Genomic DNA, 24,938 nt, shown 5'->3' with positions numbered 1-24,938 from the left:
CTCCATGTTTTTTATTTCAATTTTTTAAAATTTAATTTGTCAAGCTTCCTCTGCTCTTTACATAAACAGAATGAGGAAAAACATTTTAGCTTGTGGAGTATTATTTTCTACAGTTGTGTAGAATGTTGCACCATAAATTACTGGTGACTGGGAGAAACCCTTAAAGGGTAACCACAGATTTTACACATCAAAGTCTGTCTGGGACTGAAGACTACAAGTTTGAAAATGAAAAAAATGAGGGGGTGTGGAGTTAGAAAGAAGTGAGCTTACTAGACCTCTAGCCTGCTCCTCATCTCTGCTCGGCTAAATTAGCCGCTACTAGCATAAGACACAAATCTCCAACAGAACTGTTGGCGGTCGAGTTGCATTGTGGATAATGTAGGTTTTGATGAGGAAGAAGAAGAAGAATGCATGGAATAAAAAAAGACGATATCTCTGGTTCTGTGTATGGATTTTGATACTATTATTTAAAAACTGTCCATAAGTCTGGCAATGTTATAGGAGTGCAATGCTGAATCGGTATTCTTTAATCTTGGATTTACTGTATTGTACCCAGAGCAGCAGATAAAAGAACCTATATAATATATAAAGATATACCTATATAATATATTTTTAAATAATTATAAAGAAAGATTGGAAATAAATCAGTATTCTTATATATTAAGAATAAAGGTGAAGAGCTTAATTTGGTTCTTCCCAGTTTAGAAAATCCTAAGGTCTCTTAAGGTCCTTCAATAGGTATCACAACATTAATTACATGTACTATATATGTTGCATCCCATTCATGCATGCCCAAGTGCTACAGCAAGGCCTGAGCCTGAAGTTGTGACTCTGGATGTTGAGGTTCAACCTATTTCAGTGTTCCACTCCAGTTAATGGGGTTGAAGCACAGCAGCTCTCTCTCCTTCAGGGCCTCCTGAGAGCGTATTAGTGCTCTGTCCCTCCAGCTCTGCTCCATTAGCTACACACACACACACACACACACACACACACACACACACACACAGCAGAGACAAGAGAAAAACCTCAAACACTCCCTATATTGTAGTAATCTGAGAGCAGCTAGCATGTTAAAGCATTTTCAGGACACAACCATAAGGGGCATAAATACAAAAGCATTAGCAGTGGATACATAATGTATGTGTGGGACTATACCCTCTTGTTCTCGTCTCTGTAAGCTGTCATTGCTTTGCTGTGTTGGATTCTTTGCTCTTTTTCACTGGACAGGGCAAGGCGGTCCACTTCTCGTAGATAATCTGCTTCCTTCACTTTACTGGCCAGCTGCAGCTTCAGTGCTACACATTTCTCCTCTATCTGCCTCTTTAACTGCTCTCGCAACTCCTTCCTACAGGAAAGCGAACAACTTTTCTTTGTCATTAAGAAGTATATGTGCAGAATGTAATGCATTCCTCATTTAGGAGAGATTTAAAGGAGAAAAGAAAAAAGACCCATCAGTACAGGAGGTGAAGTAAAAGTGTTCAATACTTTACCTGTATTCTTCTCTCTCACTGCTGGTTCCATAAAAGGGTTTTCGCCACACTTGATGATACCTAACACCAACCAACCAACTACAAGTCAGTGACTTTTAACTCAGCTCTCCAAAGCAAAGATGGCAATGGCATCAGTAATTCTCAATATAAAAAAATAATTACAGTGAGGTATTGGTCAGATGCTCCTACCTGTAATGCTCTCTCCTCTGCAAGATGAGTGTCCTCTGGTGGTTGTGGTGGTGAACAGCTGGTGTCTCCAGACTGACGGTGCGTTTATGGACCAAAGGTGGATGTAAAGGGTTCAGTCTTGGAATACTCTACGGAGCAGATTTATGAAAGTATTATTTTCTTCTTCTTCTTTTTTTTTACCTCAAAGCAAACACCATCTTCCTAAGAAACAGGAGAACAGGCAGACAATGAATGAAGTGTCAATGAATCTCTGCTCACCTGAGTGCTTGTCCACATCCGAGCAGAGTCTGAGATAATGGGAAAGGTCATGGGAGTGACCACCAGGCAGCGACTCTGCCGGACAGGAGGTGTGTCGTGAGGAATACGCACTGGTGTGGAAGGTATAGAGATGGCTGCTGCGGTATTGAAGATAAACAGAATTACAGCACATGTTTAACATGTTTGCTAGTAACACCAAAATACACAACAAATGGAAAAACAAAACTGTTTTCTTACGTAGTTTCATTTTCATTCAAGATCTTCTGTTCGCCCACCAGAGAAGTCCAGTCTGTAGAATGAAACTTTCCAAAGTGTCAAATCCTGCAGTATTTAATTATCTTCTTAAAGTTGCAATTATATTGACAGTAAATCATAACACAACACCAAATGTAAATATAGCTAATTACTGTACTGGTACTAGTTAGAGATTAAACCAGGACCTGTGCATTCACTCAGTGTTTTGCGGTGGCAACAGTTGCCTTGGGAATCACGTTACCCCCCACCAAAAGAAAGCTGCTGCGTGGAGTGTAAGGTCATGCATCCGTGCACTTAAAAAGAAAGATTATTAGCCTGTGACAATGGACTAACCAGATACAGTCAGAAGTCTCCGGATGGCACAAGAAAACAAGTCAGAAGACTGACTGAATAATGCACTCGTGAAGCGTTTGATCTTTTAAACCATTTAAGACATTTTATTACACATTGAGTCAAACTTTTTACAGAAAGGCTAACACTGATTCTGATAGCTTCAGAATGTCACTGCATAATTTTAAAGCAATTTAGGAGGCAAGTTCATCAAAATACTAACATTGTTAAATAACTGTTTATGTGATAAAACCTTGCAGTTCCTCATACTTTGTGTTTCAGATTCCGAGCATTTCATGGTTCTTCCACAGCCAGGTGTGGTATTTGTTTAACATGTGATCTTCAGGTGTCACCTGTGATAGAAAAAATAACAATAAAATGTCAGAATTGGAATTAATTATTATTACAAAGCTAATGTTATCCACTGAAAGTAAAATAGTTTTTGGGATTACGCTCACCTGTCTCCATTCTCCCACACAGAATATCCTGTAGGAGTCGTTGCCATACTTCCCAATACCATGCAGCTCGATGGGGTAACGCCACTGTTTAGTTAGATATTCATCTACACAGGAGAGAATAGATTGTGAGGTTTTTCTGGCCACTGATATTGCTTCATATATTCTGACTAAAACCATTCAGGCCTACAGTGACAACATTTCAATAATACTGTAAATACTGTGCACAAACATACTGCACGTACCCAGAAGTTGAAACTGTAATCCATCACATACAGTGGACAAGCACAATCACCTGAGAAGCGGATGAGCGTTTTGGCTCTAAGCTCATACAGGCCTAGTGGCTTCATAAGTTCAGACATGGGCTTCCATTCGGCCTCCCGAGTCACCTCTGCAGACGGGTAACGCTCAAAGAACTGCCACAGTACTGGTATGGCCATCTTTCCTGGAGTATTGTAAAAAAATAAATAAAAATAAAATAAAGACAAATGCTAGACTTGAGTAGTGGTTGGTACAATACTGTTGCAATGCAATGTGTGTATGTGTATGTTAGATCTTACCACTGGTTTTATTCAGAAAAATGGTGGCCACCAGGAGCTTCCAGTAGTCGTGGAAAAGGGTTTCCTGTACGAGGTTGTAGGGAGAGCGAGGGGGCGTCCACTTCTTGAAGGCCTTCCTCTTGGGTGGGCTAAGGCCTGTGTACAGACAGTGTACATGTCTCCTGAAGCCTCAACTTTAAAATGTTGAGGTATACTTTATATACACAGGTTTCCTCTGCTTCTTGTATTAAATGAACCATTTTAACATTACCATCCCCGAGGGGTTTCCTGCTGAAGTAAGAGCTTGTTTTCCGTTTGTCCTCCATGCTCTTGGACTCTAGGCAGACAGAGAACATGTATGTTTCTAAACAATAATAATAAAGGTAATGGGAAAATGTTTCCCACTCCAACAGAACAGTTCCTTACAGAATTAAAAATTAGAAATGAGGATGTAAAAGTAATCTCCAATGTATATCAAATAGTTCTGTGCATGAACCCAAACAACATCTTACAAATAAAGAAGAAAATAATGTAGGGAGGCACAGTTGCTGACTATTTCAAATACTTGAAATAACTAACTACAAAACACTTCCTGACATCAGAGATAAAGCATACTCATCATTTATGTGTTTGATGCTCTTAAAGAAGTACATTAGTTGTTACAAATCATATTAGTTATTACTTGAAACCTGATCTGGCCTCATACAGCATATGGATTCAAAAACTGTGGGAACTCTAATGGAACAAATCACATATGCACTAAGGCCTATTTTTCTTTAGGTTCTGTACTTAGTTTCTTTGAATATCTATGCATTTATAACTGGAAAAATGTGAAGGCAGCTGGAAACTGGATAAAGAAAAACTGACATGTTAAAATGTAAAATTGTACTCCACTGTATAATATGCTGACCCCAAAAAAAAGTTTTACAAGCTGTCCGACAGTGTAGCTCATACTTACTATTCTGGGAATCTCTCACTGGTGTGCAGCTCCCACGAGTGATGTCAGGTAACAACACCTCCCCTTCCACATCCTGGTGACTGTCAACATTAGCCTCCAGTTCAGAATTAGGCTTGTTGTCACCTTCGGTGTGAATCTGTATCTCATCTCTGCCTCGTTCATCCGCACTCTTGTTCACACTCTCGGCGGCAGGTTCAACATTCAGAGTCGGGACAGAACGCTGCGAGTCTGCTGCCTGATCGTCCTTGTGAACACTGAAAGTGTTTTCTTGGTTACTGGAAGGAGCCAGTCTGAGTAGCTTCTCTCTCAGCAGACCCACCCTCTGAGAGCTCTTCTGCAGTTTGATGTCACCCACTGTAGTTGAAGGTGCAGCTTGTATGCAACACTTCACCGTCTCATCAGTTTTGTCACTACACACTTCAAGTACGTGTGTAATCCCCTTTAGTACAATGTCAGTATTAATATGGTTAGTATCTTCTGCAGGCTTTACTTTTTCTTCTTTAATACTTCTGACGGAGGAAGAGGCTCTTTTAGATTTATTTGGAGGTGGATCCAGTATTTCTGTTGTCTTCTCCTGCTGTGCTTCTGCATGCTTTTTCTTTCTTCTCCTCTCTTTCACTTGGGAGGAAGTGGTGACATCATTGCATTTGGATGCAGTGAAATCAAAAAGGTTTATGTCTAAGTTCCCATCTCCATCTTTTAGGAGGAAAGCGTGCAGGGATGCTCTTGACCGGAACTTCAGCCCTTGGGGACTTAAATGACAGAAAGATCCATTAGACACTGATCTAACTGAATCTGCAATGCACTTAGTCATGATGCTCGGTATGATTACATACAGAGAGGATTACAAGAAAACACTGAGTCACCTTGTAATGTAGATGTCCAGTTTGCCTGCTGTCTTGCCTGCTTTCCTCTGCTTTACCTCTCTGATCCAGCCAGGGGGCATTGTGGAAGTGTGGCAAGAATCATCCTTGTCCTTGTGACTTTGGGTATTTATGTCTTCACTGGTCTCCAGCTGGATATCACAGCTAGTAGGGTGCATTTTCAGAAGGGTGTTGTTGTTTCTGAACCCAGTTGAGACAGTTGTGGAATCTGAAGTGGTGGAGTCAGTGTTGAAGTCATTGTCCAGCAGCTGACTTTTTACTTCCACATCAGCAGCCATTCCTGGTCTGTGTCATCTTTACCTACAATTTACAACATATACATGACACATCTCGACATATCTCCATTGTACAGTATCACATAAAGTAGGCAAGTAACACCACACAAAATGTTATGGATGTTACTGAAGAGCAGAGGTTGACATGATAAGTAGAAAAGCACAAAAATATATAATAGACTTATTCTAAGGTTTACACGACATACATGAATACTGGTCAACCCCGAGATCCTTCTTTCCTTACAACCGCGTAGGACAAATGTGGGGACTGATGTCTATGCTCTGTCCTCCCGCTTACTTTCCTGGTGTCAACACCGGAGCGGAAGTGTAGTTTTGGCGAACAAACACACCAGGCTTGCTTTGCACCACGCAGGAAGTAGCGAGCAGATCCGAGTCTGCGCAGTAAGAACAAATCGTGAAAACGGAGCTTAGTATGAAAAACCGACAGAACAAGCAACAACAACCTGTTGATAAAAACCCATCAGTCCTATTTTCTTTTAAAAGGTGGAAATGAGAGCCGTTCTAGCATGGAAAGAAACAATTCGTGAACAATGGTGAGAATCTAGATTTTTAGGTTTTCGTTGTCAACCTGGGTCCGATACTAGGATTTAACGCTAGGCGGTTAGCAACGGCGGTTGCCATGTAAACTAGTGTTAGCCAGCTACGTAAGCTAGCATTAGCCCCACAGCAATAATATTATCGTTCATAAATGATAAAGATACTAAAGCTGGTGTATATTTCTTGTATCTAAAATAACATGCATTATATGTGTCCTATCAATAGTGAAGCATGTCACCTTTCTTATGTCGCACGATATAACGTTAGGTCGGAGCTAACGAATTCCTTAATAAATGACTTACACAATGAACGGATCATCAAAAATGGTTGTTTATCGACTAATCGATTAATTGGGTAACCATTTCACCATTATTCTCTTTTGCAGTGTTTATGACCTTGCCTTCAAGCCAGATGGCAGCCAACTCATCATTGCTGCAGGGCTTCGTGTCCTGGTAAGGCTTTCTTGTTTTCTTTTGTTTTCTTTGGCCAAGGCACTTATTTAAAGAATACATACATTATTATTACATTTAATGTATTGTATTTTTGTTGTAGGTTTATGACACAACAGATGGAGCTATAATCCAGCCTTTAAAAGGACACAAAGACACAGTGTACTGTGTGGCCTATGCTAAAGATGGTACTCAACTGGCTTTCCATTTGTACACTACATTTTCCTGTATCAGTTGTCATTGTTATCTTACTAACTACTGCATTCTTCTGCAGGTAAAAGGTTTGCCTCCGGGTCAGCAGACAAAAGCATCATCATCTGGACGTCTAAACTGGAGGGTATTTTAAAATATACGTAAGTGTCACTTTTGCTCATCACTTTAGTATTAAGGCATCCTCTGCAGTGTGTATTCCTTTACCTCATTTTTTTTCTTTCATGTGTTCGTCTGTAGTCACAATGACTCTATCCAGTGCGTTGCCTACAACCCTGTCACTCACCAACTTGCCTCCTGCTCTTCTGGTGACTTTGGTGAGTGCACCATGAGTTTGAGTCTATTCTGGACTTTTAAAATCTTGTAAATAATATTCTGTAAACCTATAAATATTTTTAAAAGGAGAGATTGCCCCCATGGGGCACTGGACATCTTTGTAACTTTTGCATTTTTAGGTCTGTGGTCCCCGGAACAAAAATCTGTGAACAAACATAAAGTGAGCAGCAAAATAACATGTTGTGGGTAAGTGAAGTCTGTAGTTATAATTGTCTGCAACATTGGTACACTTTAAGGTGACACATTTATGTTGAAGGGTTTCATTTGATTGAAGGTGGACAAATGATGGCCAGTACCTTGCCCTTGGTATGATGAATGGAGTGGTGAGCATTCGGAACAAAAACGGAGAGGAGAAGGTCAAGATAGAACGTCCAGGAGGCTCCTCATCTCCTATCTGGTCCATAGCCTGGAACCCCTCTAAGTTAGTCATTCTCCTCACACTGCCACACACACTTTACTTTATTTTAAGTAATGATGTGCGAATGAGAGTACATTGCATTTTAAGTGAATAGCTTGTGTGGGGCCAGCAGGTGGCAGTGGTCAACCAGTGAGTGGTGGTACTGTTTCTGTGAGGGAGAGGATTATGATGCCTTGGAGCAGCTGTCTCTGCTCTTTGATACCCCCTATAGCCAAAGCCAGGAACTCAGCTATAGCCACTGCACAGGACTACTGAACTGGTTATTTGAGCGAAAAGGGCAGACAGGAAGATGCAGGAGGAAGGGCAAATGATGAGAGACAATGATAAGATGCACCAGAGATATTATTATTGGGTTGCTTTATTTTAATATGATTGGTTATCACACAGAGGTCAGCCAGGGAATAGTTTCTCTTGGGCTGCTAGGGATTCAGTGTCTTGCTTCGACAGGGTGAATTCTTCTCTGCACAAGGGCTTAGATAGATAGACTCATACGCTTACAGTTTATGATAATAATAAAGATATATACAATCTTCTGTCCTGACATGCAATTACAATTGTTGAGGACCCAAACATATCAAAGATAAAAGCTTTCCATTGTTAGGGGAAAGAGCTTGACCATACGTTCCCTAGTTGACAGGTGCCATATGTCCCCTAGTTGAAGGGTGGCCTCTCTGCTTTCATTAACACTGTCATCATTACCTAAACAACCAAAGCCCCATCAGGACAGTATGTTGACAGGAGTACTTATGCCTAAAGTCATTTTTGTTGTATTTTCACAGGGATGAGCACAATGACATTCTGGCTGTGGCAGACTGGGGTCAGAAGCTCTCCTTCTATCAGCTCAGTGGAAAGCAGGTGAATACCACAGGACTACATAATAATCCTGAATCCCAAATTACCATATGGTATACTTAAGAACAACCAACATAATAACTTGTGCAATGTACATATACATATACATACATACTGTATATACTATATGTTCTAGTAAAACAAACCTTTCTCCTCTGCCACGTCATACTGTTTAAAAGGGCTTTTAGGTGACTGAATATAGGCAGTCCCATTACATTGTTTGGGATAAACCAGAAGACTAATAACACTTTGAAACACTATCAGCTCACTGTATGTGCTATCACTCAATAAGAAACAAGAATACTTGAGTCTGTCTGTTTGTCCATGGTACTGCAAACACTTTACATAGTTTAAGATGTGTGTTTCCTGTTGTAATCAAACTGTCAGGGTCTATTGAAACCATAACAGTACATTGGAAGTGATCCTGCTATGCTTTAATGGCCCCTTCACTGTCCCTCCTTCCTCCTTAATTCCCTGTGGGCAATACTGTAATTATAGACAAATATGCACTGTTCATTACTCTGCCGTTATGCCTTAGGTTCATATATTGTCATCGGCCTATCTATCTATTCAAGTGATCACCCTGTTTTGATTACAACAGCAGGAATTTTTCGCAATAAAAGAAAATAACTATGGATTGTCAGACAGCTTTTTTCCAGAGTGAGGAAAAACAGATGCATGGAGTTGGGGAACTAATATGATGTTGTGCAAATGGCCTTTGAACATTAATACAATAGAGGCTATTTAAACCAGAGAAGCACTTTATTTTTTGTTTATCTTTTCATCAAACACTCAAAGGGATGGTTGAATGTACTGTGAACTTTGATGTGTTTCAGCCCAGACAGTGGGAAGTGTTGGCCTAGGCCCATGGGCAATAAATATGAGAAATACTTGTTTTATTCTTGATTTAATGTCTACTTCTCTCTTTGTCTCTCTCAGATTGGAAAAGACAGGACCCTTACCTATGACCCTTGTTGCGTCAGCTACTTCTCCAAGGGCGAATATATAGTCATGGGTGGCTCTGATAAACAGGCCTCCCTCTACACTAAAGATGGTGTGCGTCTAGGTACCATTGGAGAGCAGAATGCCTGGGTGTGGACGTGCCGGGTAAAGCCTGACTCCAACTTTGTGGTGGGTCCACAGCTTGTGAAGCCATATGTCTAGAGAAGTTATCCCTGCCCTTAAATAATAGTGAAGAAGAAGTAGGGAAATGTAATGCAAAAAACACTGATAAAACTCAGAGTGACAGTATGCATTTGATACATTTTCTTGAACAACTCTTTAGCTACATGGATACACAAGTCATTTTATTTTACAGTAACACCTTAGCAGGTTTTCCTTTTACCATATTTAACTGAAAGTGATGAGGCATACAAGAGAGAATTGGTTGTTGGCAGATTCTCTCAGTTCTACTGTGTAGATGCTTTAACAACAGGAACATTTTCCCACTCTCACAGTCTTTTCTTAGAGGTGTTAATAGGATGTACTGCTACATTGTTATCTCTTATCTAGGTGTTGGGCTGCCAGGATGGGACCATCGCCTGCTACCAACTTATCTTCAGTACAGTTCATGGCCTCTACAAAGATCGCTATGCTTATAGAGACAGCATGACTGATGTCATTGTCCAGCACCTCATCACTGAACAAAAAGGTGCATTTTTGCTTTAGCAACAGGATATTAAGTTTCATAGAGGACCTATTGTGATGCCACTCCAAATGATAGGTTGTATGTGTCTTGTGTGTGTATGTGTAAGGGTATAGAGGCAGTATTTTCTGAACTAAACTTTAAACATCACCAATAACTTTAATAGGAATATACTATAATTTTTCATATCAACCACATCTGTCCTATCAACAGTCATCCAATTACTATTTTGTAAGGGTAGGTAGTCTGCAATCTATTTGTATAAAGGAGTATTTAATATTTTACACATATAGGAAAGAGCAGCATGATAGCATAGCTGGAATTGTAACAATCACCCCTGAGAAGACTCATTCAGCAGGATGCATTGGCTAAGATAATTGGACTTTCCTCACCCTTCTCACATGTCCACTCTCTCCCTTCATTTCCTTCTTTCCCTAGTGAGGATCAAGTGTCGTGAGCTGGTGAAGAAGATCGCCATCTACAGAAACCGTCTTGCTATCCAGCTGCCCGAGAAGATTCTCATCTATGAGCTCTATTCAGATGACTCCTCAGACATGCACTATCGCATCAAGGAGAAAATTTGCAGGAAGTTTGAATGCAACTTGCTGGTGGTCTGCTCCCAGCATATCATCCTATGTCAGGTCAGAAGAGATAAAGTTCCATAGCCATTGTGCAGTGTAATGCTCATCAAAACAAAGCATCCTAAACACTAATGTAAATATCTTTCTTGCTTCTGCCAGAGCCTGTTTGTGTTTTGGATCTTTCCTCACATAATAAAAAAAAAAGTTTTCCTTCAGTTATTCTCCTCAGACTAAATTCTACTGACCTGCAGTGACACCCTTGTTCTTTGTAAATCAGACTAATGCACATTTGACAGACTGCGCAAGAGGCTGTAGAGACATTTGAGCACTATTAACATGATGGAAGCAGAGTGAATCAGTATTTAGCCATTCCACACTAGCCCGAACAGTCCAGAGAACAATAATGATATTATTAAATTGCTGGTTTCCCAGATGTTTCTGCCTAGTTTGCAAAAGGCTCCAGCTGTGCATGTGCTCTGTAGGCTCTGTCTCTGTCCCCTTCTCAACCCTCTTCAAACTGGATAAAACACGACAGTTGAATGAAGGGGAAGGACCACAGTCTGCTGAACCAGTGGGTGTCCCTCGGGGTTCCTCTCTGCTTCTTGTCTCTATGTGTTTGACAGAGGCTGGTAGGGAGGCGGAGCAGCCATAACACGGAGGTTATTTCTCTTTAAATCTGTCTGTGTGTGACAGAGGTGCTTCAGATCTTTCTTTAACAGGCATGCTTGTGTTTCATGCCTCAGACAGCTTTTAGACCATAGAAATGGGCTGTGCTCGTAATGGCTGTGTGTGTCTGTGTCAAATCAAATCATTTTTTATCTTTATAGCATTGCTTTCTGACGTTGAGCCACACTTTGCAGTTTTAGAAAAACAATGTGCTAAGATTTGTTAGACATGTTAGAGTATGTAAATGTATGTGTATTATATGTAATTGTGGTCTCACCTTTCCCACTATGCTCTTGTGCAGGAGAAGAGGCTCCAGTGCATGTCCTTCACCAGTGTCAGGGAAAAAGAATGGGTGATGGAGTCTCTAATTCGCTACATCAAAGTGATTGGGGGTCCGCCAGGCAGAGAGGGCCTACTAGTAGGGTTAAAGAATGGAGCTGTGAGTATTTTGAGAAAATACATTCCTACATTAAGTAACCTTAGAAGTGGCACTCATGGTCACAAGCCAGTGGTCCATGAATTTGAACATAAAAGAAACAGCTATCTTCTTGAAGAAGATGAGTATGATGATGGGACTGCAGGTGTAGTGTTTGCATTTATTGCAACTGGATTTAACTAGCATTAGTACTGATGCTGTATTCTGATTTCACTCTGCTGGTCATTGTTTTTGTGATGTAGATCCTGAAGATATTTGTTGACAACCCATTTCCCATCACACTGCTGAAGCTGTCAACGTCAGTGCGCTGCCTGGACATGAGCGCCTCCCGCAATAAACTGGCTGTGGTGGATGAGCACAACACTCTCCTGGTCTACGACATCAACAGTAAAGAACTGCTTTTTCAGGTCAGCAGGCAGTGGAGTAGGATTGAGGGTATAGTGGAGGAACCTAACTTTTAAACCACATTTCAGAGGTGCAGTGGGATGGAATAAAATAGAAACATGCAGGTATGTATACGTATTTGCATTAGGTACAGGTACATATCTTTCTCATGTACTCCTGCCTGGTCTGTGTTCCACACTCACCTCTAGACCTTATTTTCCCGCTACCCTCCTTTACCTGCCACCTCTCTTATGCTTTCCCTGTAGGAGCCTAATGCTAACAGCGTGGCCTGGAACACCCAGTGTGAGGACATGCTGTGCTTCTCTGGCAACGGCTATCTCAACATCAAGGCTAGCAACTTTCCTGTGCACCAGCAGAAGATGCAAGGCTTTATGGTCGGCTACAACGGCTCTAAGATCTTCTGTCTCCATGTCTATTCCATGTCTGCTGTGGAGGTGCCTCAGGTGTGTAGTATATTGTCAGCTGGTCCTAGTCAATAACTGTGTTCCACGTGGTCATAATGTAGAAATTATAGCACAACATTGCCAGTGGTCGGAATATCTTAAATATCATGATATTTGTTTGTACTAACAAGAAGATTTGTTTGCTGCTGTTTTCACAATGTATAGTTTTTAATGGTTTTTGATGGTGGTTTTGCTCTTCCCAGTCAGCACCCATGTACCAGTACCTGGAGAGGAAGATGTTTAAGGAGGCCTACCAGATCGCTTGTCTAGGTGTGACAGACAGTGACTGGAGGGATTTAGCTACAGAGGCCCTGGAAGGACTTGACTTTGACACCGCCAAGAAGGCCAGTCAGACACACACAAATCGTCCTGATGAAGACCAGTGTCATCGACCCACTCATTTTACTAATTTGATCTTCACAGAATAATAAAAACGGGCAAATAGCAGCAACTCCTCCAAATGTGGTGTCAGTACCTTGGCCTTACTCTTCATGTCATTTGCAACAGGCACCACCAATTGACATCATGTACATAATCCAGGCAGCCAAATATAAACACAAGCAATGTTCAAATTAAATCTTTGAGGCAGGATTTTTAAGAAGTTGGTATTGCAAAAGAAAACACAATACATCAGGTTCAGAGAGGCCATCCTGTAAATAATTTCTTATCTTTTCCCTTTTTCAGGCCTTCATTAGAATCAGAGACCTGCGCTACCTGGAGCTCATCAATAGTATCGAGGTAATACCTACTCTTCAGAAAGGGGAAAATTGTGTAAAGCCAAGTTCATATTTTTTTGTTTGCTGATTTCTGCTCCGACCAGAGCTGACATCATCAAAGTTAGACAAGGCTTGGGGGAGACTGGGCCAATCACAATTATGGTCATCATACGTTTAATTGCTAGGCTTTGCCCTTGGTCACACTTAAAAACCCTGGAACAAGGGAGGAACCTGTATCCTGAATGACCTTCTTGCATCCAATCCACCCACACATGCAAGCAAATATATGCACACAGCAAAGCACACACACATTCAATATTGACAATATGCATGCAGAGCAGAGGAAAGTCTTTTTCAACTTGGCTAGTGCCAGGAGAAAGTTTCTCCTGAAAAGGGGAAATATCCTACTTTGAAAGTGTGCTTTTTTCAGTGATATGAAAGAAATGTTCATTGTATTCTATAAAAATAGTATTTGTTCTCGAATTTCGTTATGACTGATGGTATATGAGTCTAGCATGGGTTCAAAAGTGCGGCTGATTGCGTCCAGGAAGCCAATAGATTGACTCATTGTGTGCGTGAACACATGCATAACTGTTGTGTGTGAGTGTGTGTACATACCTTCGAGTGTTTATCTCTGCACATATGCCAGTGTTTGTGTTGACTGATTTGCAGGAGAGGAAGAAGCGGGGTGAGAACGACAATGAGCTGTTCCTGGCAGACGTCTATGCCTACCAGGGGAAATTCCACGAGGCAGCCAAGCTTTACAAACACACTGGCCACGAATCCAGAGCCCTGAGCATGTACACTGACCTGCGCATGTTTGAGTACGCCAAGGTGATTAAATCATCGATCGACAAAAACACATAAGCATGTACAACATACCTTTGTATCAATATGGACAGAATGACCTGTAAAGCGCTGCATGTTTTAGGGGTGTAAAACATATGTTTTTCTTCATCATGTGCAGTTATGCCAAGTTGGGGCCCTGCACTGTGTTCAAACGGCCCCCCTTTACCGTCTGTCTTTCATCTCCTCATATATCACTGGAATCTCCACATATATCATCTGATCAGTACACACACACACACACACGCACACATCTTGCTTTTACACATATATCCATGTACAACACAAGGGTAACTTACACACATAGTTACAGTTGGAAATAGAGCACAAATGCAGAGAAATAAGGCGAGCGCCTGCTTTTACATGAACACTTTGATGATGAGGTCAGTGGGAGTTGAGACAAATTCATGCTTTATTATGTTTACATGTGGGGGGACACTTTGATCACCAGCCTTACATTCACATTGCTGGAGCAGATGACACAGCCACGACTTGTTCATGTATATTTGTGTGCGCGTGTGTATCAGATTGTATGTGTGTTTGATGTGGCTGCTGTATATTTATGTGGCTGTGCGGCCATCTGGTCCTACAGGCTGTTTGTTTTAGGTAGGATGGACACCGGAGGGAAAGGCCTTCTAGCCCCCTGCTGTTTGTGGGACTCTCTTCCTCCTGTCTCGGCCTTGACCCACATGGTTCTGGCTGTCTGAACTGGACTTCTCTTGCTCTCCTTCCAGATTAGCATTAGGATTGTAGTTGTAAAATTACAAGTTTGTAACTGTGTGAAAAGACTCTCAGTGTGTCTTTCTCGCAGGACTTTGTTGGAGCGACAGACCCTAAGAGCTCTCGGATCCTGATGACCAAGCAGGCAGACTGGGCTCAGAGCAGCAAGGAGCCCCGGGCAGCTGCAGAGATGTACCTGTCAGCAGGAGAACATCTCAAAGCCATAGACATTATAGGCGAACACGGCTGGGCAGATATGTAGGTGTCAGTCAATGTATGAAACATTCTAGATCAGTCTTCCACCATAAGATACACTGTTTGACCTTTTCTAAACCGCCTTTTATAGATTTGTGTGCGTGATTTTCCCAAATCTATGTCTATCAATGTCGTTCAAAATACTTCTTTCAATATAGTAAATAGGCACATTTTCTTGTTCATAACTGAACAAAAGGTATGTGTAATATGGTCAGAAGACCATAATTTAGTTTTTATTTTAAGTAGGGGAGTAAAGCTAGCTTGGGACAGAGAGGGGGCAAATGATAAAGAGCCAGATTTAAACCCTGATGCACATTCAAACCCTGAACCTCAGGGTTGAATCTGATACAGATGCACACTTAGCCAACTAAGCCATCAAGATTCAACAAGTAATAAAATAATAAATATCCAGAACACGTATCTCTCACTCAGAGGATCAGTATTAAATGATATATTTGACATGCTGAAAGCTACAGTAGCTAAGAAAGTACATACAAAATGATTACCTTTCCATTAGCTTTCACTCATACATGTGTAGTGAGAATGTGGGATGTGAGGCAAACTGATAAGCCAGTGTCTTTTAGTCATATCAGAACTCCCTATTGACTCCATCTGACCGATTGTCTGCATGCGGTAAGCCTCCTGTGGTGCTACCAGTGGGTCAGCACAACAAACACTTCAGCTGAACAGAGTCAGGGCTCTTTAACCTGAATCTGATTCAGCTAGTGACCCTGACTGGTTCATATTCTTTTTGGGGTCATAAGCATAGTTTGATACAATGGACCCCCATGTAAGGGTTTATCTGCACTCGCCCTCTCTGTGTGTTCTCATTCCTCTCTTCTCTCATCTAGGTTGATCGACATCACTCGTAAGTTGGACAAGGCTGAGCGTGAACCACTGGCAAAGTGTGCGCTCTACTTCAAGAGGTTGAAGCACCATGGCTATGCCTCAGAGACTTATTCCAAGATGGGAGACTTGCAGGCTCTAGTGCAGCTGCATGTGGAAACCCGGCACTGGGAAGAGGTCTGACACACTTACGCACACGGGAGGCACACCTGCTCCGCACACCTGCTCCGCACATCATGGCTTATATATAGTGTCCTTAGACAATCACATAAATATAATGTGAGCCACTGTGCTAAATAAACTACTGTGGTATTCAGAAACCCATATTGTAAACCACTTGATGTTCATGGCTTGTTCAATTTTTGCAGGGATCTCCAGAAAAGTGTATTGTATTTGTTATCGCAGCTGAATGCAAACAAGACAATACATCTGCCTAATTTCCTTATATACTGACAAACTTAAACCATGCACACACTCCAGAACTAATCATCCAGCTTTGGATTTCTCTGAATCCATACAGTCTACTGCAGTGAAAGAGTATCGGCTTAAAGCTTTATTCTGCTTCCAATCAAATTCCTCCATCAGGGTGGATTTTGTTGCTCAGACATGAAGAAAATATTGAATTTCTTTAATCCATCTGCAGTCTTTAATCGAGTTAAAGGCGTTACAGAGATGCACATTGGCATTTGCATGCTGAAAGAGAGTCCAAAACAGAACATCAAATCATGATCACATGGTTCTGCTGTAGTGTCTGAGAAAGTCTTCCTGGATATTTATATGATCCTCAGAGAGGAAAAAAGAGAGCAGAGGAGGCAGAGGTCGAGAGAACTGTTAGGCTTTATGTGCCTCACGGGGGTGGGGTGGTGGACACCAAGGCAGGACAGAGCACAGACTAGAGTTACAGCATGGGCCATATGGATGCTATTCACTGCACCCACTCTTTTCTAAAACAAAGTATTTCTTTAAATGACTTTGGGCTCACAGGCCTTGGACACACACCCTCCCTGTCTCTTTTTTACTGTATTGTATGAGTGATGTGTGTTTCTTGGCTCAGGTTTTGCCACAGGACATTTAGATTAATCAGTCACTATGACAGGCAAATATGTGTCCACAGGACACTACAACAGCTCTTTATATTCTGTCAGTCAAACAGTGTAAGAGCTGTAGTTGTGGTTCTAGTTGAGTGTGAAATCAACTTCGCTCATACACTTTTCTTTGTTCTCAACTAATTGATAATACTGTAGCAATGTTTTGACAGGAAGTAATGTGTGTTTCTCTGAATAATGTGTGGCAACTCGTCTGTCCCTAAATCAACTGCAGTTCAGCTGTAATTACCCAGGACAGTCTGACGCTTGTCACATGTACTTTATTACATCTCTCTTCTTTGCTCTCCATTTGCTGTCCATTTCTCAGGCCTTCTCACTGGTGGAGAAGCACCCCCAGTTCAAAAATGACATCTATGTGCCTTATGCCCAGTGGTTGGCTGAGAACGACCGCTTTGAAGAAGCACAAAAAGGTGAGTTTGCATCACCATCAGGGCTACACCTTCAACTTGAGTATGCCTGTATGGGTTGCTCTGATGTATACATTCACATTCTTTTTTTAAATTTATTTTATTTCAGTGAACATTAAAGTCTACAGCAACAGCCAGTGTTTACATATGGAAGTGATAAAGCCTGGCCAGCTCTGGATGCAGACATTTTTCACTACTTCCTTAAGATTTTCTGTATCCACTGTAAAACATGATCCCCTTTGCAGGAGCAGAGCAGAACAGAGCTGGGCTGCTTGTTAACTGAATGACATGCATGCATGCCTCTAATCACCAGTACTACAAGCAGCTCTGATGATGATTACCAACTGTAACCATAGTTATAATCAGCTCATAGATTTATAATTATGATCTCAGCAGGCATATTTCCTCTCCTACATAATCTTCCTCTGCCTGTCTCGACATGGGATACATGACTGAACAGGCCTGATTGTATTGGAGCTTGCTTATGGTCATGCATTTTGTTGATTGTGTGTATTTTTGTCAGCCGGTGAGTGACGCAGTATTGTGTTACTAGTGATTGCAACTAAGTCAAAGATTCTGGCTTGTCCCCCGTCCACTGTGCTGATATTTATCAATTACAGCCTTAGAAATGGTTAACGCTAGACTGAATTGGCTGGGTACATATTTTGGGGGCTTCAAGTGTAGCTCAGTTGTTTCCAAAATGGGGTTCTGGACCTCCAAGGGTTCATCAAGAGTTTCTAGCGGATCTGCAGCATTTTCACCATCACCAAAAGGCTGTTTGATTGTTTTCTCATTGTTCACATTTCCCATGTCTTTAGTTTGAAGATATTTTTAACAGTTGCCATGTTATAATTGTCATAATTCCAAACCTTGCAAAACTGGATTAAGTCTTCTAACTGACTGATAAAGGTAATTCACCTCAGTAAATGAAAAGCAGACAGTAAAGTTTCACAAAGTTGTTGATTGACCTGAATTCTGCTATACACATAGAAAAACATAATGGGTGCTGAGATTACAATTCTCCTAAAGATGACCTTGTTATCTTTATTCACCATTATAGCACATGGTAAAGTGTGTTTGTCTGAGCTTTGACAAGATAATGTTGAGAAGCACTGCTGTACTCTGCATCTTTGTCAGCCTGTGTTTTGTGTTTCTGTAAGGGGGAAAGGGGTGTGTGGTCCTTCCTAACATTAACCAGCAGCAGCTGAATGTAGTTATTATCCAGGTAAACTGATAAATATTTGTCACTAATATATCCTGACCCCTGCTATGGTTGCAGGGGCAGGGTCACTGGTGGGGTCGACTCCCTAAAGCTGCTTCTAATCACCCTCTGATAGGAGCATGAAGAATAGAGCTCATGGTTATTAGGGCGTTAAAGTCAGTGTGTTGTTGTTTTTGTTATTCAGGAGCAACCTCCCTGTTTGGAAAAAGACTTATGTTAGGTATTAGATGTAAAAAAATTAGGAAAACTTTGTCTTGTGTCCATTAAGTACAATTGATCTTGGCATTTAGTTAGTGTGTGTGTGTGTGTGTTTATTACTATATACTTGTACACTTTTATATGCTTTTTTTTATAACTATAAAATTCTGTAGTTTGAGAATGCAATTTTATCAGAAAACACAGCTAATCTTTAATGATTCTTTATAGATGCATGTGAGTATAGACACAACACAAATGACTGCTTTTGTACTCTGTGTTACTGATGTAATATAATCAACCCAAAGCCTATTCATGAAAACTATGTTGTTCTTAACAGTGTCTGGTACCTCTTTCAGGACACGAGAGGCACCACTGCTGAACAGCCAAAACAAAGAGCACTTCCTACTCAAATGGAAACTTAATTAAAAGAAAGAAAAAAGTTGTCATAATACCTGCCTAATGTTTGACTGTGAAATAATAATAATAAAGTACAGTGCAAAAACACCACACAATAACAACTTAGCACCAAAGATGTCACCCAAAAATAAAGCAGGGTGTCTTGGGTGGAAACTTTAAATCCCGCATTACCTCAAGACTAGACAGTTTTTCAAGGGCACATAATAACAATCCATCCATCACCACTTTCTTTCTTTCACTCTTTAGCATTTCACAAGGCAGGGCGACAGAACGAAGCTGTGAAAGTCTTGGAGCAGCTTACCCACAATGCAGTGGTGGAGAACAGGTTCAACGACGCAGGATACTATTACTGGATGCTGTCTATGCAGTGTCTGGACATCGCTAGAGGTGAGACCCATCTTCTCTGCACTGGAAAGAAGCACAATTAGTTTTTGCTGTAAAGCTTGATGCATTTGTTGATTTTTACTAAACCCTTTGCTATGTCTGTGTTTGTCTGAATCAGAAAGTGAAGACCAGAGGGATGAAATGCTGAAGAAGTTTGAGCGTTTTCAGCATCTTGCTGAGCTCTACCATGTCTATCGCTCCATTCAGCGCTACACGGTGAGAACGTGCTACTTTGTCAACCCTAATCTTTCACAGCCAGACCAGACAAAAGTGGGATGAGGCCTTAGATGTTACAAGGCAGCCATACTATTGGCTGTCAAATTAAAAGCCCTGGAAACAGTACCTAATATCTGGTTAGATTTCTGTTTGGGTACGAAACACATTCATGCTCCTAATATAGGTTTATTTTAACTTGAAGTATACTGACAGCCTCTCTGCGTTTCTGCCCACTTTCTAATCAACCGTTGTACTCAAATTTCTTCAGAACGTTGTGAGTTTGACAAGAGGGAGGTCTGGCTCTGCAAGATTATGTCAATCCAAAAATGAGACTCTGGGTAAAGGGGAAATTAAGATATGCACAGAAGTTGTTAGGTAAAGTGAACCAAAGAGAGTTTAGGTGTTCAGGTGGAGACCACTGAAGGGGAATTAATCAGCTTGAACTACTCAGGAACCGCCATTATTACCTTTTTTTTTTCCGCAATCGTTCTACTTAAAAGTTGACTGATGGGAAATTTCAGATGGACATACTACACCTAACTGCTAGTAGTGATAGATATGCCCTTTATGCAACAGTCAAAATGGTTCGCTTTCTGCAACCTCTCTGACCCCTATCTCCATGGTAACCAGCTGCTTGATTGATCATGATGGCTACCTAATCAGTGGTCTTCTCCCAGCCCCCAGCCGTAACCTACTTACAAACAAGCAATTCGTGGTTATGAGCACTATATGGGTGACCTGGCCTGTGTCAGTGTCCTCAGTTTGTTGTTTCAGCTTTCTGCTCGGCTGTGGTCACACCCCTGCAATAGTGAGGCATCTCTGTGATCCAGAGCAGAGCAGGAAACCTCTATATCTCACTTTAACTCTCATGGGCAGCAGGCGCTATAGATTTGAACTATCAACTTTTGGGATAAAGTGCTGTTAGTGATTGCTGTAGCAAATTCCTTTTTGTCTTTCAGGGCATTGTGAGGTGGGATGAGGCACTGCAAGGGGTTGGGCTGCTTTTAGACCAGTTTAAAAGATGAACAAATTAAGAAAGGGAGTAGGAGAGATAGAGCTTTTAAAAAAATGTAAATGCAAATTGTTATCAGAGATTTCTCTCATTTTATAATCCCTTCACCTGCCATCTCTCATTTCTTAACTCATCTTCAGGATGAGCCCTTCAGTTCCCACATGCCAGAGACGCTCTTCAACATCTGCAGGTTCCTCCTGAACAACCTCACCAAGGACATACCACCAGGCATTTCTAAAGTGTATCCTTGCAATTGAGAAAGTAGACCTAATGTAGTGTAAGATGTCAAGCGAATATTTAAAGAATAAAGTATTCTCGGGCCCTTCCTCTCTAGAAAACTCTCAAGAACAAACATGCCAATCTGAAATCAAGACTGGCAGAGACAGTGGTGATAAAGTGGTGGAAAAGAGAAAACGGAAGAGTTGGCGCCACTGCGGAAACCATGCTGCTGCTGAGAGAAAGAGAAGGGGTGATGATGGGGAGGAGGAGACGATGCCAGCAAGAGGCACATTCTCCGTTATCTAGACAAATGCTTTGATTACTCAACTTTGTGCGTACGTGTACATACATAAACACACTAAACAATGTGCTTTAATTTGAAAAAATACACACACAAAGCCACCCACACCCACAGCCACACAGACAAATCCATGTGGTCACACACAGTGGAGGCAGAGCATGAGGAAGGAAAGCCCAGCCTTTGAAGAGGAAATCAGGCTGAGCAGCTGGGATCCTCTGTGGCCAAACTGAGGTGTTCAAAAAACTTTGAACTTAGATTTATAGAGTCAGCCGTGCTGCGTTGGACTTGGTTTGAACAATTAAACACAATGTCACAGAAAAGCTGCACTAAACAACTTACACAATAGGAGGACATGCATTTATCAACAGTCCCAGCCGTGGAACAGAACTGGGTGTGTGGGAGGAGCTGGAGAGTAGCTGAGTGGAGAGGAAAGGAGAGGAGTAGTGTTAAGTTTTCGGTGATGGAGGAGTGCCAATTTAGAGCTGTTGCAGCTGCAACTCATTGACCTGTCATTGCCACTCTCAGAGCTGCTCTCTTAACAATCTGTCTCCATATAAATACGAATAAGCAACAATTTCCTCGAGTCAAACACAAAATCAGGCACACAGGCCTGTATAAGCACACACACAAGCCCATAAACAACCTTACCAAGGTATTACTTTCAAGGCATTTAGCCAGTGTTGCTGGCTCAGCACGTCTGTTGTTCTACTCATTAAGAGAAATGAGGGAATATACCATTATACCTATTTATAAATGCACACAAGTGTAGTTTTTCCACTTAAAAAACAACTAATTTTAAAATGAGACATCTAGAAATCAATGTCCCAGTGAAACTATATTTAGACTGCCAACTATTCCTTTTACATTAGTTTTCCTTGACCTCTTTATTAGTAACACCTTGTATGCGTTGGCAAAGCAGAGTCGAAAACTGGGTGCCTATAAGCTTGCCAGGTATTCCTACGAGAAGCTCCAGGAGCTGCACATTCCCTCTCGCTTCCAGGAGTCCATCGAACTGGGCAGCCTCACCATTCGCTCCAAACCCTTCCACGACAGCGAGGTGTGTTTTAAGATGTTGGCTGGTATATTTAACTTGTTCTGAAATATTGTTCATAAATACTCTCTGAATATTAGAGCAGTTATCCCTGCCCTGTGTTCTTAAATGTGTAGGTTAAACTTCCATGTGTTTACTGCAGGACTTGATTGAGGGCATGATGTGCTACCGCTGCTCCACCAACAACCCCCTGCTGAACAACCAGGGGAGTGTGTGCATCAACTGCAGGCAGCCTTTCATCTACTCAGCTTCATCGTATGGTCAGTGACACACAAACATGTTGTGTGCAGTATTTGCACAGAGAGGTCTCCATTTGTGTTTTTAATGTAGCGTATGTCCTTGTACAGAGGTGTTGCCTCTGGTGCAGTTCTACCTGGAGGAGGGCATCAGTGATGAAGAGGCTGTGTCTCTGATTGACCTAGAAGTTCCTCACACGGATCAGAGGGACGCACACTGGCCCAATATGGACAATGGCGGTATCCTTTGGCCATATACAATGTTTAACTGCACATAAATACATACACACTCACACAGAGAGTAACAGATGATTCACATGCTTTGTATGAATTATTAACTCCTCACTCTGTTGGTGCTGAGAGTCTGTATCTCCCTAACACACTGCACATCTCTTCGAAATGAAGCACGTGACTCCCCTCCACCTTGTGACAGTTCTAAGAAGCAGTTTAGTCTGCACTGGCCTCGATTCTGTGCTGGTGGGTAAGCTGTCAGAGCTAAGTCATCTTAGCTCTTGAGCTAATAGGGTTAGTGAGGCTCTCCTGTCTCATCTTAATGACACTAACCCTCCGAGAGCCGTAGCCACAGCCCTAGTGCAGGGATTAACCTGCATTAACCGGCAGACACTCAAGGGCACTGAGGTCTGCTCTGTTCCCCCGGAGCTGTGACGTGACTGACAGGCATGACTGCTTTCTCATTTGATTCTCATTTTTAGAATAGTCTCTCAGGGTTTTTCCTGTTTTGAAAATATAGAATTACAGAAAACATACATAACAAGTAAAATATGATGTTGAACTGTGTGAAATGTATGCATTGCTTGAGCTTAATTAACACCAATCAGATATGCAGGCTTTGAGGATGGATGATGGTTTGGATGATGCAGAGGAAGATCCATTTACAGCCAAAATGAGCTTTGAGGTAAGAAAGGTCAGAATAGATGAGGGCGATTAATATTCCACCAACTGGGCAAACCAGCTGGAGAGGGTGAAAGGACGGGGTCCATAATAGAATGTGGATGTGTTCATGTGTGTGTCCAAACAGCAGGGGGGCTCGAACTTCGTCCCAGTCAAGGTGAGTCGCTTGGTGCTGCGCTCAATGAGTAGAAGGGACGTCCTGATCAAACGCTGGCCCAGGCCGCTCAACTGGGAATACTTCCGCTCCCTGCTGCCTGACGTGAGCATCACCATGTGCCCCACCTGCTTCAAGGTACAGCCTTTATAACACACACGGCTCATATAACCTGGTGTGAACCACAGACAAAGTTTATCTGTCTTTTTTTCTTTCACTTGTCTCTTTCACTAACACTTTTCTGTCACGTTGCTCATCTTCTATAGATAACATTTCTTTTCAGATCTGTTTATTCTGTTTATTTATTCCTCGTAGATGTTTCACAGTGAGGATTATGAGCTCCTGGTGCTTCAGCACAACTGCTGTCCTTACTGTCGCAGACCCATCGACGAACCAAACTGATCTACTTAAAACTGGAGCAGCTATTTAAAACATTACAATTTTTGTACGATCACGCTAATCTTTTTGTCCTTTAGATTTTCTGACATTTTGTCATTATTCTTTTTCATTGTAATATACTGTAGTTGTCACTGTAATATACATAGACATCTGTTTATTGTCAAATTAATGTGAATGTGTTACATGCATCCTCAGGAGCAGCCCTTTGTCCTCCAAGGATGACTGACTGAAGTAATACCTGTAGTGTTTGTGTGTTGGTCATTATAGAGTGTAAGAAAAGTGCACCATCAGCCAATCAACCCAATTGGATTATTAGGATCAGATTACCTTCGTCTGTCACTGATTACATCATCAATTTAAAGGAAACATGGGTGTATAGTGTAAAAAAATATCACTATAATAACAAATTTATTGTAAAAAAAACCTATTTTAACCTAATAGAATACATCTGTTTGCTTCATTTGTGAATGAATACTGAAGCTGTACTGTATGTTTTATGACAGTATGGGGCATGTCATCTGTTGTTTAGTCATGAGAATGTATTTTTTATATTGTTACAAAGGAAACAAGCCTTTTCAATAAAATATTTTGGTATGACAGTGGGTTTTCTTAATGATGTTACAAAGACAACTTGAGTAATATTTACGTCTTACTCTTGCAGATTGAACTTTAGGATTTGTGTCTGTGAA

At 41.4% G+C, this 24,938-nt stretch overlaps 2 protein-coding genes across 4 annotated transcripts; one reads left to right on the top strand and one right to left on the bottom strand.

Annotated features, from left to right (window-relative positions):
- Positions 1-7: 7 nt before the first annotated feature.
- mbd4 (methyl-CpG binding domain protein 4) lies at positions 8-5,980 on the bottom strand. Of its 3 annotated transcripts, none has more exons than XM_044211969.1 (13): positions 5,840-5,980; positions 5,341-5,658; positions 4,475-5,226; positions 3,788-3,853; positions 3,538-3,672; positions 3,223-3,422; positions 2,981-3,084; positions 2,175-2,875; positions 1,938-2,074; positions 1,680-1,807; positions 1,491-1,550; positions 1,156-1,345; positions 8-961 (listed from the first exon to the last, which is right to left on the bottom strand). In XM_044211969.1, the coding sequence occupies exons 2-7, from the start codon at positions 5,634-5,636 to the stop codon at positions 3,073-3,075; spliced, it is 1,461 nt and encodes a 486-aa protein (XP_044067904.1). In that variant the 5' UTR covers positions 5,637-5,658; positions 5,840-5,980; the 3' UTR covers positions 8-961; positions 1,156-1,345; positions 1,491-1,550; positions 1,680-1,807; positions 1,938-2,074; positions 2,175-2,875; positions 2,981-3,072. The 3 variants fall into 3 exon arrangements, with proteins under 3 accessions (XP_044067904.1, XP_044067902.1, XP_044067903.1); XM_044211967.1 differs by having other exon boundaries at positions 3,273-3,422; XM_044211968.1 differs by lacking the exon at positions 1,156-1,345 and having other exon boundaries at positions 3,273-3,422.
- A 21-nt stretch (positions 5,981-6,001) lies between these two features.
- On the top strand, positions 6,002-24,848 carry ift122 (intraflagellar transport 122 homolog (Chlamydomonas)). The gene is made up of 29 exons (XM_044211966.1): positions 6,002-6,187; positions 6,577-6,643; positions 6,744-6,828; positions 6,915-6,993; positions 7,091-7,167; positions 7,306-7,372; positions 7,461-7,607; positions 8,384-8,459; positions 9,396-9,587; positions 9,969-10,107; positions 10,540-10,742; positions 11,650-11,787; positions 12,027-12,191; positions 12,435-12,632; positions 12,836-12,976; positions 13,317-13,370; positions 14,021-14,182; positions 15,006-15,172; positions 16,021-16,192; positions 17,429-17,531; positions 19,612-19,752; positions 19,868-19,965; positions 21,118-21,218; positions 22,389-22,554; positions 22,691-22,808; positions 22,896-23,024; positions 23,624-23,700; positions 23,824-23,988; positions 24,166-24,848. The coding sequence occupies exons 1-29, from the start codon at positions 6,144-6,146 to the stop codon at positions 24,250-24,252; spliced, it is 3,558 nt and encodes a 1,185-aa protein (XP_044067901.1). The 5' UTR covers positions 6,002-6,143; the 3' UTR covers positions 24,253-24,848.
- The last annotated feature ends 90 nt before the right edge of the window (positions 24,849-24,938 follow it).

This window comes from Siniperca chuatsi, linkage group LG10, assembly GCF_020085105.1.
Source record: "Siniperca chuatsi isolate FFG_IHB_CAS linkage group LG10, ASM2008510v1, whole genome shotgun sequence".
NCBI lineage: Eukaryota > Metazoa > Chordata > Actinopteri > Centrarchiformes > Sinipercidae > Siniperca > Siniperca chuatsi.
The sequence above is the reverse complement of the archived record's forward strand: the minus strand, read 5'-3'. Positions and strand labels throughout refer to the sequence as shown.